This window comes from Boleophthalmus pectinirostris, unplaced genomic scaffold (assembly GCF_026225935.1).
Source record: "Boleophthalmus pectinirostris isolate CB_2022bp ecotype Guang Dong unplaced genomic scaffold, ASM2622593v1 HiC_scaffold_23, whole genome shotgun sequence".
NCBI lineage: Eukaryota > Metazoa > Chordata > Actinopteri > Gobiiformes > Gobiidae > Boleophthalmus > Boleophthalmus pectinirostris.
In genome coordinates, this window is record NW_026571207.1 from 14,274,665 (window position 1) to 14,292,041 (window position 17,377).

The 17,377-nt window shown below is 38.3% G+C and overlaps 1 protein-coding gene across 1 annotated transcript in view; it reads left to right on the forward strand.

The window, feature by feature from the left end:
* The window catches only part of fat4 (FAT atypical cadherin 4), a 206,996-nt gene that overhangs the window by 104,404 nt on the left and 85,215 nt on the right, over positions 1 to 17,377 (forward strand). Inside the window, 1 exon segment of the mRNA XM_055159457.1 lies at positions 9,525 to 9,656. Within this exon segment, the coding sequence (XP_055015432.1) occupies positions 9,525 to 9,656 (132 nt within the window).

Genomic DNA, 17,377 nt, shown 5'->3' on the forward strand with positions numbered 1-17,377 from the left:
CTTTGTCTGAAATGTTTCACAATATCTTCTTGGGGACCAAACCAGACCAAGTTACACATTTTTGAGTTATAAAACCACCTGTTTTTAAAAAAATGTAAGGTAGAGCCATTTAATGTCATACTGTGGAACATTCCAGGTAGAGCAATGACGTAGTATCTATTAGGGGTGTAACTGTACAAAATATCATGGTTCGGTCCGTACCTCGGGTTTGAGGTCACGGTTCAGTTCAGTACAGTGTGGGAACAAAATGTAAAACCATTTTCTTGTTGTTGGGCAATTGTGAAGGGGGCTGCCTTAACTATAAAGTAAAGCGCTGCAGGAGACACTGCCACCCCAATCATGGACAAGTTCCCTTGTGAATATTAAAGAGCCGAGTCTTCCGTGTAGCTGTAGCTGTGGCGAAATGTAAACCCACAAAAATTGCACGAATTCACTCTCAAACTGAACGCCCCGTACCGAAGCTGTTCAATATGAATACTGTTAATGTTCCGTTACACATTTAGTATTTATTGAAACAGGCAGGGGACGGAAAAGTTACACAGTGCTCCTTTAAACAGTAAAATTTAGTGGCATTCAGGAATTCCGTGGCGCAACTTTTCTTGTGAAGGGTCCTCTACATACGTGTCTCCATGGAGATGTTATTGCTTTGCTTGGAAAGCTTCATGGTGTGACATTAAACATATACATCTAGCAATTTTTCAATACTGGTGATTTTATTGCTCAAAAATACAATGATTCTTGTTGCTGTTGTGGGTCAAATGCAAAGCACAAATATCTGTAGGGAGTATACCCAAACATTTCCAAATATTTTCAAGTTGAAAACTGATTGAGACACATAAAAATACTTCTTAATTAGGGCCTAAAAGAGACAACCATCATATCACGTATTGCCAGCATGTCTGAAAATAATTTGCTGGATAATTTTGACCATGGTTCAGTTGCATGGTTACCAAATTACACAAAATAGTCTTTTGTTTATGTTGGATTGTGTTATTAGGGGATCTTGTAAACCGCATGAGAGGAAAAAGATGTGTTGTTTATGAAATTCTCAAACCAGATCTTCCTGCATTTCAATTCAAAAACACTTAACCCCAACTTTTCCTTTTTGATGCATGTTCAAAGAGCCCATATTATGCTATGTTCTGATTTACGTTTTAATGTTTAATCATCAAAAACATACATGGAGTTGTGTTTTGTTTTATTCACACATGTTAAACGCACAAATCCTCCATATTTAGAATCTACATTTGTCCGTCTCTGTCTGAAGTAACAGTAAACACAAACTTTTAACTTGAAAACTACCTCTTCGTGACGTCACAAGTTGGAAGCTTGGAGACACAGACAGACCGATAGGATTACTCAAACATGTGTGAATGAAACAAAACACAACTTGAGGAGATATTAACATTATGACATGATTTAAAGGTGCACTATGTTCTAAGGTGGAGGGTCCGCTGTTTGCTTGTATCCATGGAGATGTTATTTCTTTGCCTGGAATGATCCACAGTAGGGCATTAAACATATTTCCCTTGCATTTGTTCAATTACAGCTGGTTTAGAGCTCAAAAATACCTTGAAAACATGAATTCTTACCCCAGATCTGACCATTAACTTGTCTTCATTGCGATTGCCATATTTATTTCCATGGTTGCGGACGCTATACCAGAAAAGTTACAAAGTGCTCCTTTAATTTTGCGTAATACAGGACCTTTAAACTGAGTCTGAATTGAGTTCCTGGCCGATCACCTCCTCTGAGCCAGTCTTTTTTGTCTGGAACACAGGCCTCCCCCCCTTCCTCCTGACCTCACTTCCTCATCCTCCAACGAAGCCCTTTGATATTTCCGTCTCCTTGGGGACCGTATCGTTAGCGTGAACAGCTAGCTTAATTATTGCTCAAAAAGTGCACTTCTATCCTAATTAGCTGACTGCTTAGAAGTGGGCCGTGCATTATTTACACATCAAGGGGGACACACGAAGCTGCATGCGTGGATAAATATTCATTGTTTGTTGACTTTACCCCGGTCCCTTGGCTCAAGTGGAGTGGAGATCCATTCCTGTCATTGTAACCAACTTTTTTTTTTTTTTTTTCTTTTTTGAAACTTACTACCCTAGACAAATTCTGGCTTGTTCTTCTCTAATTATCTCCACTCACACAGCAAACGGGTCTAGAGTGGTTTAATCAGTGGGCACGCTCCAGGTCAAGATAGACACATGAAAGACAATGATGAGATTGTAATGAGGGATGGTTGTTATGGCAGTAAGCAACGAAAAAGCAATCCAAATTGGGTTACTGATGTGCGGCAAGTTTGTGACACTATTTTAGCCTCTGCTCCCTAAAGCTTTTTGTTCTGGGTCATCTTTAATCAAGTCGAGGGGGGTGCCAAATGAGAGACACCATAACAGATGTTGGTTTGCGTTTTTTCTTGCCACTATGGAGTTGCACTAAAGCTGAACAATTTGAAAAAAATAAAATAAAAATGAAAAATTTTGATTTTTCCGTTAAGTATTTCAGTTTGATTTAGTATTTATGTTTTAAGAATAAGTTTCTGGTAAAAGTAGTGTTGTCAAGATACTAAAATTTCAAAGTTGTCACTAAGGAATAGATTTGATTCTCAACACTGATTCCAATACCACATTTTACCTCTCAGAACCACTCTTTATTTAGACCAGGAGTCATCAAAGTAAGGCCCGTGGGCTGACTCCCGCCCTCCACGCCCCCTTGACCGGCCCCCAGCCCTTCTGCCTCCCACTACTTGAACTGGCCGTATGAGGCAATCCTCATGACCTATTTTTTTTTTTAATTACTTTTTGGCAAATAGTAACACATCTGCATCGTGTTTTTTGTAGATTTTTTCAATTAAAGATGATATTTATATGAAGTATTTATATTTAAATAATTATATGACGTATTTACATTTGCCGTGGAATTTTTGTGACCAGTCAACGCACATGCAGAGTACTGTTGTGCAGTTAAGGACAGCAAAATGTACGGAAAACTTGACATACAATGCTGAGTTTTCAAAGAACAGTGAACGACCAATTATTTTTTTTGCTCAGTGTAAGGACCTTGCAGTTTGTTTGATATGTAAAGAAAGTGTGGCGGTTTTCAAAGAATATAATTTGTGTCTTCAGGGTCATACAATTCTGTTACACGGCCGACCCGACCCCGGCCCCCATCACAGCCATGAGCGATAATGTGGCCCCCAGAGAAAAAAGTTTGGTGACCCCAGATTTAGACACTAGAATGTTATTTTCAACATGGGTCCATGGGTGTATACAAGTGGTATACATATGGTATGTGTTTTTTATATTTGTTCTGATACATTCTTCTATCTAGTTTGGTACTAGTTAGTATCAGATTTTTCATACTTCTGACAACCCTGACACACACAAACCTGGCACATTTGAAACATGTCCAGAAGAAATGACAGAAAATTGGAACATGAATTGACCAACAAATACAAGAATCACATTTCAGAACATGTTTTACAAAGCGTTTTTTTTGTTTTTTTTATGAATAAGACAGGATGTTTTGTGGTTTATGGAGAAAATGATGGTATTTCCTTTGTGAGTAGCAAATTTCATTGTTCATTTTGTTGATTTTGACTTGATTGCATCTGATCTTGTAGCCATAAGTTGCACATTGAAATCTATGGGCATGAGAACTCAGCTTTCCTGCGCCAGGAGTTTGAATGTGTGATGCGACAGCCAGCGCCGTGGTCTCATGGCCTTGAGTCCATTGTTCATTCTTTACATGTTTACGTACTGTCACATTGTGGAGATTTGATGGTTTGCTTTTCTATTTCTTGTTTTGTCTGAGCATGGAATGTGTGCGTTGTGTGGGGGATGTATCGCAATTGTACACATTCAGAAAAGAAACTTAGATGTTACTGTATGGCTTAGCACGAAGCATGAAAAAAATATAGCTTATACAGGATCTACTATCTGAATTTTTTTCCCATGTATTTAAGCAAAATTGTCTAGCCCCAGTGCAGTTTTATTGTATATGCAGCTCTTGTACGATAATCAGTAAGTGTGCATTAGCATACTAGTTGTTGTTAGCTTTACTGACATGGCAAAACTCCGCTCTCATCTCTGAGAGTTGTGGAAAGCACTTATAAACTCATCTTGGTAAATAATTACGAAGCTCAGAATGCACCAGTTAAGTGAGGAATAACTTTGAACCACTGTAAACCACTTACGACGAACTAGTTCTGTTTTTCATGTTTTTAAGTCAGTAAAAATCAGGTATAGCTCCTTTAAACTATCTGAGTAGGCAAGATGTTGATATGGAATCAGTCAACGAGGATTATGAGGACAGAAGTTAAAATGCAGGTAACTGAGTCTCAGTAAAACTTAATCTTAAATCTGAAGCGTGATACTGGGATTAAATACAAAGCCAGGATTAAATGGATGACAAACTAAGAAGGATTTCATGAAAAGACCACACTAAACTAGCATGATTATGAACTTATCCCTCGCAGATCCATAGACTGTGATGCAGTACTTCTATAATGATGTACTTGGAATCTACCCGGAAACACACTGTTTCTCCAGACACATGTTTCTGTGTCTGGAGTTAGACATATCAATGTTTAGGCCAAATTTTAAGTTTTGTTTTGTTTTTTTCTTCATCATTTTCAACAATACAATACAATAAAAATATAGCAAGCACTTTCTGATTTTTTTGTGTCTTAAAAACAAGAAAAACAGGACTAGTTCATTTTAAAGTGTTTTAAAGTGCAGCAATCCCATTATCATGATTCTAACTAAGCCCTGATGAAGACCGTGTATGGTTGAAACATGTTGGCTTTGGCCATTTAAATAAAGGCCTTTTAACTATTCTTTTCCTCGTGAGACTTTGAATGGAGTGCCTGGATTTAGTTTCCAATGATCATATTTCTCACTTTAATTGTAGGTTCCACTCATCCCCAGTCTTCACTACAATAAGTACAAGTATAAGCGCTTTTCAGAACTTTCAGTCTTCAGTTTTGCCATCAAACAGCACACAGTTCACATTTTGACCCTAAGAGCTGTAAGACACTTTATTTACTTTACTTTATTACATGAAAATAATGAAGTACAGCCTCTTTAGGTCCTCCATTACACAAAATTGACTCTTGTAAGATTTAAATCATGTTAGAAGGCTGTTACTTCATCAAAAATATACCTGGAGTTGTGTTTGGTTTCATTCACACGTTTGAGTAAACCTTTATTATTAGTGTGTGCATCTCCAAAGCTCAAAATGCTCTTTTCTACTTTGTGGTGTCATGTAGTGTTAGTTTTCGAGATACCAGCTACCTTTTATCTTTTGTTCAGTACAGATTGGCAATTCCAGAGTTGAAATTATCCAAATGATTCTAGTGAAGGTGTATGGACTTTAAAAACACAGTGAAGCACTTCATCACAAGATGGAACAGAGTGTTTTCTGGTTGAACTCAGCCTAAATATGCAGAGTTTGTGTGTTCAACATGAGCGCATGAAACAAAACACAATTCCAGGTATGTTTTTGATGAGGAAACAGCATTATAACACACATCAGAAAATAGCGTAGCATGGACCATTAAACCGGGACTTAATTCAATACACATTTACTCTACTTCCATTTGTAGTATAGCACTTATTGCTCAAATAACTTGGCAGTGTACAATAGTTTAACAAGAACCCGGTGAGATAAGTAGCCAACTGGATCATCGCCATGGTATTGTTTTTAGGCCACATTATTTGTTGGCTTTTATAAAGGGCTGGGGACATCCTGCAATGGTTAGTTAAGGATTTATCATAATCACTATCAACACTGGATATCTGATCAGCGGAGAATTTAAACACAGCTTGTTCATATTTATAGAAACAATAAACAGAAAATGTGCAGCTAATGTCTGTTATGATTCCGAAGTGGGCCTTGTTTACTGGCTTGGAGATGCATATTTGGGTTAGCGTTTGAGGAGAAAGCGGATCACTGCTGAAATGGAATATGGCCACTGTAGACAACATTTGAAACCAGAAATGTCTCACTTTCACTCTCTCCTGGGGCTCTGTTTACTACCTGTATTCGCGTTAAAGATAGTCGTGCAGTAGTAGGAATAATCGGTTGCACAAATGGCATGTTTTAGAGCTTCTATCACATAAAGACTATATCGACTTCTCGTTCAATACATGACAGATGGAAAAAATATTTGGTGGGGAGTCAATATTTATTGTTTGGACCTTTTTTTGCACTATTGGGAACATTTTCGTTTTTTTTTTTCTGTGCTATGATGAGATTTGAGCTGTAGAAGGTTAAATTATGAACTTCTATGACTCATTATGGACACAAACTAACCAGTGTTACATTCTTTTATTTATTTATTGCGGTTCATACTGTTTTTATTATCATTAACGACTACATTGTACATTTAGAATCGTTTTTGAGGGATAATTCTGCTTCATGGTTTGGTTTAATATTACTGTTTATCATCTATATTTACTTCTGGCCTGTTTATTTCTTATTCGGGCTGTATCCAATTTATTTTCTTGTAGTAAAGTCGAGTTAGTCTTGTCCCTGTACACATATATTGTAAAAGCAGCTCTTAAGGTCAAAACGAGATCGCTGTGTGCTGTCTGCGTCTAAACTAGGAAGTGTGATGTTAGCATGCTAGTTGTCGTTAGTGTTGCCGTGATGGGGAAACTTCACTCTGGCCTATGAAAGCGGAGAAAAGCCCTTATGAACTCATTATTGTGAATAATTAGGATGCTAGGGATGTGTTAGGAGAACGAGGAGTAATTTGGACATCTGCAAAATAAACTAGTTGCTTTTTTATGTTCTTAAGGATGAGATATTGTCCTTTTGTCTGCTATTTAGTTCTAATCTATGACACCCGTGGATCATTATGTTATATTTTGGACATTTTTAACTTTTAATAGAGATCTAAAAAACAAGTCCATAAACTTGGAAAATTGTGGTGCCTAATGGGAGCCGTAAACATGATTGTCAATGGTAAATGAGAAGCGGAATCAATTATAATATGGTTAAAAGCGCTAAAAGGCTCTAAATAGTTGCCTAATAGGTTTCCTTTAAGACAGTAAAAATCAGGGACAGCACCTTTAATTTTGTCAAATAGCAATACTAAGTACATTTTCCATAGTATTTGCAAAGGAATGATCCAAAAATGACAGACACTTCAAATTTCCTCCCGCGATTGTTTCCATAATGCCAATATTAAATAGCATGTAATTTACGTCAATTGAAATAAATGCTTAAATTATGGAACACAAAGGCGCTCTCTATATAGTAATTTAACTGGAAGGAAAACTGCTTTCTAATGTATATCCAAGTATGTTCCATAGGGTTTAGAGAAAATGCAGAGTAATGTATGTGGATCTGTATTACATTCAAGCAATCATAGGTTTTTGCAAATTTGACGCTACTGATTATAACCAGTCTTAGAATTCCTACTTGGGACATCCGGTCTCATGGGAGGTCTCTGGTCCATTGTAAATTGTGTATATTTTGGTTTGGATGAGATGAAAGTGCAAATCCCCAAGCTATAGTTGAGCTGGATCTACTGTTACGCTTACTGTAAGTCCGAGTGGAACACAGCCTCAAGTCAATTTGTAAGTCATTGGGTTTCCACGGGCTCCAGAGACAGTGGGGGCTATGAGGTCTACCATACAGTGTGATTTCTCCATACTTGAGACGATGATGGCTTTGAGCGGTTGGGTATTGTAAGTGGACCAATGGGGAGAAACCGCGGTTGTTAAGGGATGCCAGTGTAGAAATATCATTGCTAAATAGTACCGAAGTGACAAGAACATAGCCCCAAATTGCAATTTTACCACTAATGCTAGTCTTTGCACGTGTAAAAATATTATAAAATTGATTTTAGCTACATAAGCATGCACCAGTTGGGATTAATTCATGATGACATTAGAGAAATATGCACTGACAAAACAGTACTTATTATTTCATTTGAGCTAATTTGCTTGCCAGTCAAAAATCTGGACACACTATTTCAATCAATGTTTTTTTTTTTTCTATACGTTTACTGCTTTCAACTTTTTATACACATACAGAAAACATTAAACATATGATATATTTCTGGAAATATTTCTGTGGAGATGCCAGCCTATTGCTTTGCAGAGTAGGGAATTTGAGTATATCTATCTAGAATTTACTTAATTACTCAATGATGTTCTGGAGTGAATGAACTGAATGATCATTTTGATAAGGATGATGTTTTTAAGATGCTGAGAGAAGTGGGTATGAATGAGGATACAGAATTGCTATGATGCTCCGGACATTATAAAGATATTCTCTTTGTGTATTTGATTTTATGAACTATAACATCAAAATGCCCAGGGACTACAGGTGGAAATTAGCACTGGCACTACAACCTGGTACAATTCATATCTCCTGTTAAGGTTATTGTATATTGTGCACTATCCCTGTCTCATTAAATAAATAAAATAAATGAGAAATTATAGGTGTTTTTATTGTTCAAAAAGAGGTAGAAACTAGGCATGTAACAATAACCGAAGTATCATGATATCGTATCATCAAAAGTCTCACAATAATAACATGGACCATCACAATATATATATATCGAATCACAAATTTCTTTGCTTAAATACATTGTTTTGGTGCAGCAGTAGCTAAAAAACTGAGGGGACTACATAGTCCATGATCCTTTGCATTGTTTCAGTCCACTCTACATATTGAAATAATGGTTATTAAGCACTTTTAAATCTTAATTATATTGATTATGATGAGAGAAAAGTAGCATATTCACTATTTTGTTAGCCTACATGAAATATCGCAATAAATGTCGTACCGTGAGATGCATATCAAGAAAATATCGTATCGAGAGAATTGGATATCATTAAATCCCTATAAGAAACACATGCATGCTCACTGTGAATAGGGTTGTCACTCATCTGATCTGTAACTTGGCATTTTGGCATCACCTGCTTGTCTCCAAGGAGATAGTTATAGATAAGTTAAAGGCCACACTATGGAACATTCCAGGCAAAGCAACTTCATCCTCAGAAAAGTTGAACACTGAACATTTTTTCCTCTTAATACTGGATCAGCTGGGAGATGAGATGAGCCATAGTCTTCTTGGCCTTTATTTTTGTGGGCAGTGTGATCCGCAGGAAATAGGGTCTTACTGTAAAATATTAGAATTACTGAAACTGTCCTCTGTATTTTTCAAAACCACAATTTTTTAACACAGCTGTTTTAATGTCAGCTGCAAAATTACATTCGGTCAAGTGACTCGGCCTCCCGAAGATGTTAATAAATTACTGTTTGGATAAAGCCATATTTCACTCTGCTTAGACTCTGACCCCACCAGTCAATCTGCCACACTTCATCATTTCACAGTTTTCTCTGCGCTGCCTCCGGAGACTGGGAATCATAACTTTCCTTTCGCTTATACTGCTTCTTCATCATCATGTGAAATCCTAGATAGGCTACTTGCTTTTTTTGTCCTCACAGCTGCTGCAGTTTGGCTGTGAGTTAATGGAAAATGGTGTCTTTTTTTGCAGGTGGAGATCACACTGCAAGACGTCAATGACAACCCCCCAGTTTTCCCCAACGATATCATGGACCTGACCATCGAGGAGAACGTCGGAGATGGCTTCAAGATAATGCAGCTCACAGCCACAGATGCAGATGAGGTAATTAGTCTGGATTTTTCTGGAATCTGAACATGTTTTTGTACTTTCCGAGCCCACTTTCCACCACAGGGCTTTCCCGAGTTAATACTTATCCTGGGAACCATTTTGTATTTAATTTACCTTCTTAACTTTTGCCCTAAAAATGTAACGAACAGCCAAATGAATGATTCAAAAGGTGTTTTTCTGACTTTGTTGATTGAACTTAAGTAGATCAAGGTGCTGAAGACTTTAAGTAAACATACACACTGACACCTGGACTACAGAAAAACATCTTTAAACTATTAAACATGCAGTGTAAACACTCAGGCACCACCTGTGAATAAATAAGCAAACTTCCTGTTATAACTGTTAGAGAGAAATAAAATGGTAACAGAGCTGGAGGCCATGAAAGTTCTCAAAATTCAGAATCTTTGTTCACAATCACAGCTAATTTACTTCTGGCTGACTAGGGGTGATATGGCTGCCAATCTTCTTTCAAAGCCTTTCTGGACAACACAAATCACACAATCACTTGGACTCACTCATTCATAGACAAGAATAGACTAGTCATCCACCAGCCCAAAGGACAGAGGATAATTAAGCCAAGTTCTCTCGTAATGTCCTTAAGCAAGACACTTCACCCACTTTGCCTAGTATGAATGTTGTGTGTGCGTAAGTGACTGGTAGTGGTCAATGGGGAAAATGGCAGAGATTGGCAACCTCACTTCTGTCAGTTCACCCCAGGGCAACTGTGACTACAGAGGTTGCCTTCCATCTCCGAGTTTGGAGTGAATAATCATCAAAGTGTAGCACGTCGAGGGGTTTCGGCATCTAGATAAAGTGCATTACAAGTGCATAAAAGCATTACTATTATTATTTTGAAGTGTCTTGCCCAAGGATATAACAGCAGCATGCACTTATCAGAGCTTAGATCAAAGAACCTTTGGGTTAATGGATGAATGCTCTTCCACTTAGCCACTGTCACCCCAGTGTAAATTTGTCAAAGAATTTTTAACTATTAAAAGATCCAACAGTACATTAGGTGAAACTGAGTCTTGTGAACCATGTTAGAATGTTGTTACCTCCTCAAAAACACAACCGAAGTTGTGTTTTGTTTTATTCACACATATTTGAGTAACCCTTTATTATTAGTCTGTCTACAGCTCTAAAGTTCAACATGCTCTGTTCCACCTTGTGATGTCATGAAGCAGTAGTTTTCATGTTAACACTACCTTTTACAAAACAAAACAAAACACAACTCCAGGTATATTTTTGATGAGGAAACATTATATTTAAACCAGAATATAGGGTAATATAGGCCTGTAGGTGCAGTTTTTTGGCATTTTATTGTCCAGTAATAGCAGAATGAAGACAGTAAAATAGAAAAGTCCTTGCTGAAATATAGATATATTAAATACTATTAGATTCTTTCCATTTAGCCGCAAAGTGATTCCATTGAACCTATAATATGAGTACATCTGATTTCAAACGACAATCCAAAACAAACCCGACAGGCACCGCTCCACACATAGCGCACCCTTTGGATCTACTTTCCCTCCTTACGTTTCGCTCCTTTAAAAGACCTCTTCCATTTCACGTGTTGACGTTATGTGAGCCCTATCGCGACCGCCGGTGTCACAGAGCCGTTAGAAGGTCACCGCCCGATTCTTCTCCTCCTCCGCTAAGATAGTCCCTCTGCGCTCGCCGTAGTTCACATTACATCACCCGAATCACTCTCAATTAGCTAAGGCCTCCATCTTAAGCTGCTTTAGGCAGGATATGGACATTAAATCCTGCAGTGAGCGAGCACAGGGCCTGCCGACATCTCCCAGGTCTGCGGTTCCCCAACCTCGGGCCAAAGGATACAGCAAAGCCAATGGAAAAAGTCAGTTATAGGCGAGATATTAGCAGACCGGAGCTTTAAGGCTAACTTATGAGGCCACACATTTTTTATTGCACAGCTGTTGACTCCTGCTCTATGTATGTCTATGGTCTGAATGTGAGAAATGTCATGTGCACTCTCCCCTCTGGAGCACTCTTTTATCTTAATGCTATGCTAACTGTAAATCGTAGATCTGGCTTTTCATTTGGGAGGTTTTAACGACATTATTTGATTATTTTCTTCACCTGGTGCCAAGTACGCGATACTTTGATGTTCGGTACGTGCATATGGTTTTGAAATCAGCGCATACGTTTTAGTCTCATTTGAATGTAAGTAAGTGTACAGGATATCAGGGATTGTTTTCACGACTGTATAGGTTTAATCAGTTTTTAAATGTAGGTCTGAAGTCTTTTGTAGGTGCATATTGGTGGTAGAATAAGACTTGTGTGTCTGTTTTGTAACACATTCAATTAATCAAGGTGCTGGTAGGGTCTTGCTAAAGGGCACAATAGCAGTATGAAATGTCTAAAGAAAGATTCAGGCCTCCAACCTTATTTTCATTGGACTTTTGTGCCATTGTTGTTCCGTGTATGTAAAGGAATTGATTTATCTAATCAATTTATGTAACTTTAATGATGGAGGGAGATTTTATCAGTTTGAAATGCCACAGTATGACATGTAACTTAACTTTCTATATTTTATTCAATTATATGTCACAGCCAGAAACATTTTAAATAAAAAAACTATGCATTCTTAGCCGGGTTGTTTCTCCATAAATCTGACTTTTTACTCGGCCTCGTTATATCACATGCTTGTCTTCATGGAGGTTAAATGCCATATTGTGTAATGTCCCAGGCAAAACAATAGCATTACCATGGAGATAAGCAGGTTGCCAGGCTGGCCCCACCTAGTGGCTCCACTCAATTTAATTTTTTCTCCAGCAACTAGTTCAGGAATTGGAATGCACTAGATGGTTTGCAAGAACCCCAGCACATCAATAAACAAAGCGGTCGAGATGGATGTAGATGAAGTCATACATTCTGTGTTGGCAACGATTCCCGAGATCGAGGATTTAAAGCCGGAACAAAGAGAATGTTTGGTGAATTTCATCAAGGGGAAAGACATTATTGCCCTTCTTCCTACTGGATTTGGGAAAAGCATAATATACCAGTTAGCACCATTAGCGGAGCATTACATACGTCACAACCAAATAGCAGTGATTGGTTAAATTTAAAAAGTACCCGCTTACTGTCGAGCAAACGAATTCTAATGCTGCGAGGTCAGACGGTTTCCACGAACTGAAACTGGCTGATGAATCAGACTAAGAAGCAGGTGCCCACTTTAAAAAAAATACATAATGCACCTTTAACTGCACTGACAATTGCATTTTAAACGCATCTCCAACTTGTCTCTTTGGAAATCCCACTGGAACAAAGCCAGCCCTATACACGGTGCATTCAAAAACATCGGTAAATTACATATTCTTGCAATGTTTACTTCAAACTTCTTGGCCACCACGAATAGGCCGCTATAATGGTACCCTGCGCCTCATTCCAGCTTCCCCCTCAGAGCCAGATCTGATCCGGCCAAATCCGTGCCCACATCCTTACGCAGGAAAACTTAAGTTGCGCTGACACTAAACGCGCAGATTGCAATAGAGCCTGGGTAGAGAAAGCCACATGTGTTACCCAGTGCAGAGTAGCCAAAAGTACAAGCTGTTGGCCATCTGAGCCTCCAATTCAGACAACATAATGATCCCGGGCCAATTTAACACTGCAACATATGGGAGTCATGTGTGAGCGTGTTCAAATACTGCTACTCTGTTTCCGATCTGCACCCAAAGGAAAAAAAAATATAATAATAATAATAAAGGGAAGGTGTGGCATTAGAGTTTAAACAAAATCAATAAAAGGTTTTCGATTACAGGCGTCTATAAATGTTTCCCAGCTCATTTGAAAGGAATTTGCAGTGTTTTGTGCTTTGGTAGGAAAGTTTTTACTAGAATTGTGAGCTTATGTGGAAAATATGAGGAAGTAACAAAAAAAGGTAGTGAACAAGTGTGTAACAACAATGGAAAGAGGTATGGCTTGCAAAGTAGTAGTCATGTGCACTTCCACTATCAAGGAGTCAACTTGGAAATACACGAAAAGTTAATTAGTATTTTAAGTTGCCAAAAAAAAAAATTACCCAACTTTGTAACCATATCATGTCATATACATATAACTATTTAACCAGTAGAAATTAATTATTATACCATTCACAACACGGAACAGTACTGAATTAGTCATATTTATTTATTTATTTTATTTATTTATTTATTTTTTTATTAAACTTATTTTAACTATCTTCATGGAGACAAGCAGGTTATGAACCAAGTTACATGTCAGATCCAACCCTGACCGAAGCAAGATAGATATTTCAATGCCATACTGTGGAACATTCCAAGCTAAACAAAAATAAAAGCTAAAATCTCCATGGAGACAAGCTTGTGACTGACCCCTCCGCTAGAAAAGTTCCACAGTGCACATTCACGTTCATCGTATCTGTCCTTTTGAGAACTTTTGGATGTGAACAAACTCCTCCTTCCATATCATGCCAATACTCTTTTTCTTTCCAGTGTCATTCCAGGCTAAGCAATAACATAACCGTGGAAACAAGCTTGTGACTGTCCCCTCCTCTAGAAAAGCTACGCAGTGTGCCTTTAAGTCCAAAACTACTCTTTTACCGTGACGTTTGTCCTTCTGTGAACCCTTGGTGTGAACAAAGTCATCTTTCCAAATGTCATTTCAGGCAAAGCAATAAAATCTCCATGGAGACAATATCATGACTGACCCTCCACCAGAAAAGTTACATACTGTACCTTTACATCCAAAACTATTCTCATATATTGTGGCATTTGTGTTCTTGGGTGGGAACAAAATCCTCCTTCCAAATGATACCAACACTATATTTCCAATGTCATTCCAGACTGAACAATAAAATCTCCATAGTGACAAGCTTGTGACTGACCCCTCTGCTAGAAAAGTTACACAGTGCACCTTTAAATCCAGACTACTCTTTTATTGTGACGTGTGTCCTTCTGTAAACCCTTGGGAGTGAACAAAGTCGTCTTTCCAAATGATACCAAAACTGTATTTCCAATGTCATTCCAAGCTAAGCAATAAAATCTCCATGGTGACAAGCTCGTGACTGACCCCGCCACTAAAAAAGTTACACAGTGCACCTTTAAATCCAAATTACTACTTTTATTATGACATTTGTCCTTCTGTGAACTCTTGGGTCTGAACAAAATCCTTCTTCCTAATAACACTAATACTGTATTTCCAATGTCATTCCAGGCTAGCAGTAACATCTCCATGGAAACAATATTATCATTAACCTTCCACCAGAAAAGTTACATGGTTTACCTTTAAACCCAAAACTATTCTACAACATATATATTGTGGCATTTGCCTTCTTGCGTGTGAACAAATTCTTCTTTCCAAATGATACCAAAGCTGTATTTCCAAGCTAAGCAATAACATCTCCGTGGAAACAATCTCCGCTAGAAAAGTCACACAGTTTACCTTTAACCCCAAAACATCTCTTTTACTGCGACGTTCGTCCTTCTGTGAACCCCTGGGTGTGAACAGAGTCCTCCATCCAAATGATACCAACAGTGAATTTTCAGTGTCAGCACCTTTCTTACTATATTTTGTCTCAGACTTTTTGAGTTAACAGCAGGAGCAGACATCTTGGGTGTCCGGTCCCTTCGCGCAGTTTTATCTCCCTTCTCCTCCTGACAACGCTCCGCTTGTTTTCCAGGAGTCTTGTTATGCTTGGCTCCAGCACTCTGCAGCCCATGTGCATCCCTTACTTTACTTCTCACTCACTCCAAAGCTAGCACTCATCTGCGAAATGACTTGCCTCCTGCTCCGGCCTGCTCCCTCCTAATTGCCCGACCCCTCCCCGCTCCGACCTTGTCTTTGGAGGGCCCTAAAATAGTCAAAGAGTTGCAGGCTAGGGGTCGAGGGGGCCATCCGGTGAAGTGTGTTGAGGCACTGGAGATCTTAATAACTTATGTTCCCCGGGACAAGAGAGTAGCGACAAGATAGGAGACATGTTGTTGCATTAATTGGAAAAGTTTCAGATGAGTTAACGCGCGCTTAAACGGTCTATTATGTGCGCGGACATGTGTTGGATGCTAGCCGAGATGCTAGCTCTGCCATTGAACCCTATCAGAAAATTAATTGACAAACTCCGGGTGTTGGGTTTCCGGAGTGTGGCCCAGGTGCCTGATGGGAATGCCAGATCTTGAGTTGCTGATTGATGACAGCAGGGTCCTTAGATGAGTAGCGCTTCACTTGTGTGTGTGTGTGGGAGGGTATTTATTACATTGTGGGGACTTAAATCTGTATACATGTTTAGTTCATGGAAAATCGCTTTACTTACGGGAGCAAAAATCAGGTCCCCTTGCTGTAAATCCTATATTATTAGATCAACGATATAACTTAAAGTTCAGATATGAAATGGGTTAAGGTTAAGCAAATAGTAACTGTGGTTAAAGTGACTGTGTCCAATTGTGAATGTGAATGTGTCCAATTTTTTATTTTTTTTTCCTTTGGAGTTGAGCAATACTAATGTTGCCCCTGTATTGCTCAACTCCAAAGAAAAGTTGAGCAATAAAGGGGCAACAAGCTGCTTATACAATATATTGTCACAGATAAATTGTATAAGCAGCTTTGAGACTAGTGTGTGCTATCTGCATCTAACTGCATTACTTATAGAATTACTTACTTACTTATAGAATCAGGAAGTGTGCTGTTAGCATTCTAGCTCTTGTTTTATCATTTATAATTGTATCATTACCGTGACTGCAAAACTCCACTCTGGCCCCTAAAAGTTGAGTAAAGCACTCATAAATTCATTGCAGTTGTACAATACAATAAAAAAGGTTTTGGGTTAAAATTATATTTAGTATGCATAGTATGTAATTTATTTTGCTATTTGTAAATATTTATAAAGTTTTATGATCAATATACATAAGCAAGCACATAACTTTTTAAGGTGTGTCATGAATAGGGGTGGGTTAATATAAGTTTTTGTTCTTCCCACTCCTTTTTGCGAAATGTGCTTTTCTGTTGTTTACGATGTATATGTATTATGTATGATTATTGTTTTTCTCTTGACACTACGGAAGCCGAGAGGGGTCAAAACAAACGCAAACGCTGCAGCAAATACAAATGCGACAACACAACAAAAAGTCACAACACACCAAAAAAAAATCCACAACGGAAATGACCGCGGGACTCTATTTTAATGCAAATGCCGCAACAAATACAAACGCCACAACACAAACGCATAATGATAAAACAATAAATTACTTTTACTTACGTTTCCAACTTCTCCGTTCCTTTACTTTTCACGTTGTAGTTCTTCTTCTTCACTTGCCGCTTGATCAGTCCGTCGGAAAATAGAATCTCGCGGTCACTTCCGTTGTGACTTTTTAATCTGTTGTGGGTTTTTTATGTGTTGTGGCATTTGTGTTTGTGTTGTGGTGTTTGTATTTGTTGCGGCGTTTGCATTAAAATAGAGTCCCGCGGTCATTTCCATTGTGGCTTTTTTGGTTTGTTATGGCTTTTTTTGGCATTTGTTGTGACTTTTTGTTGTGTTGTCGCATTTGCGTTTGTTGCAGCGTTTACGTTTGTTGTGACCCTTCTCGGCTTCCATATGGCACAAACTCAAAATAAAAATCAGTCAATAATTAGTATGCTAAGAATGCATGAGGTGTGAAAACAAACTTTGGACCACAGGATCCTATTTTTCATAGACAGTAAAAATCAGCTACAGCATCTTTAAGGATAGGATCATCTGCAGGAAT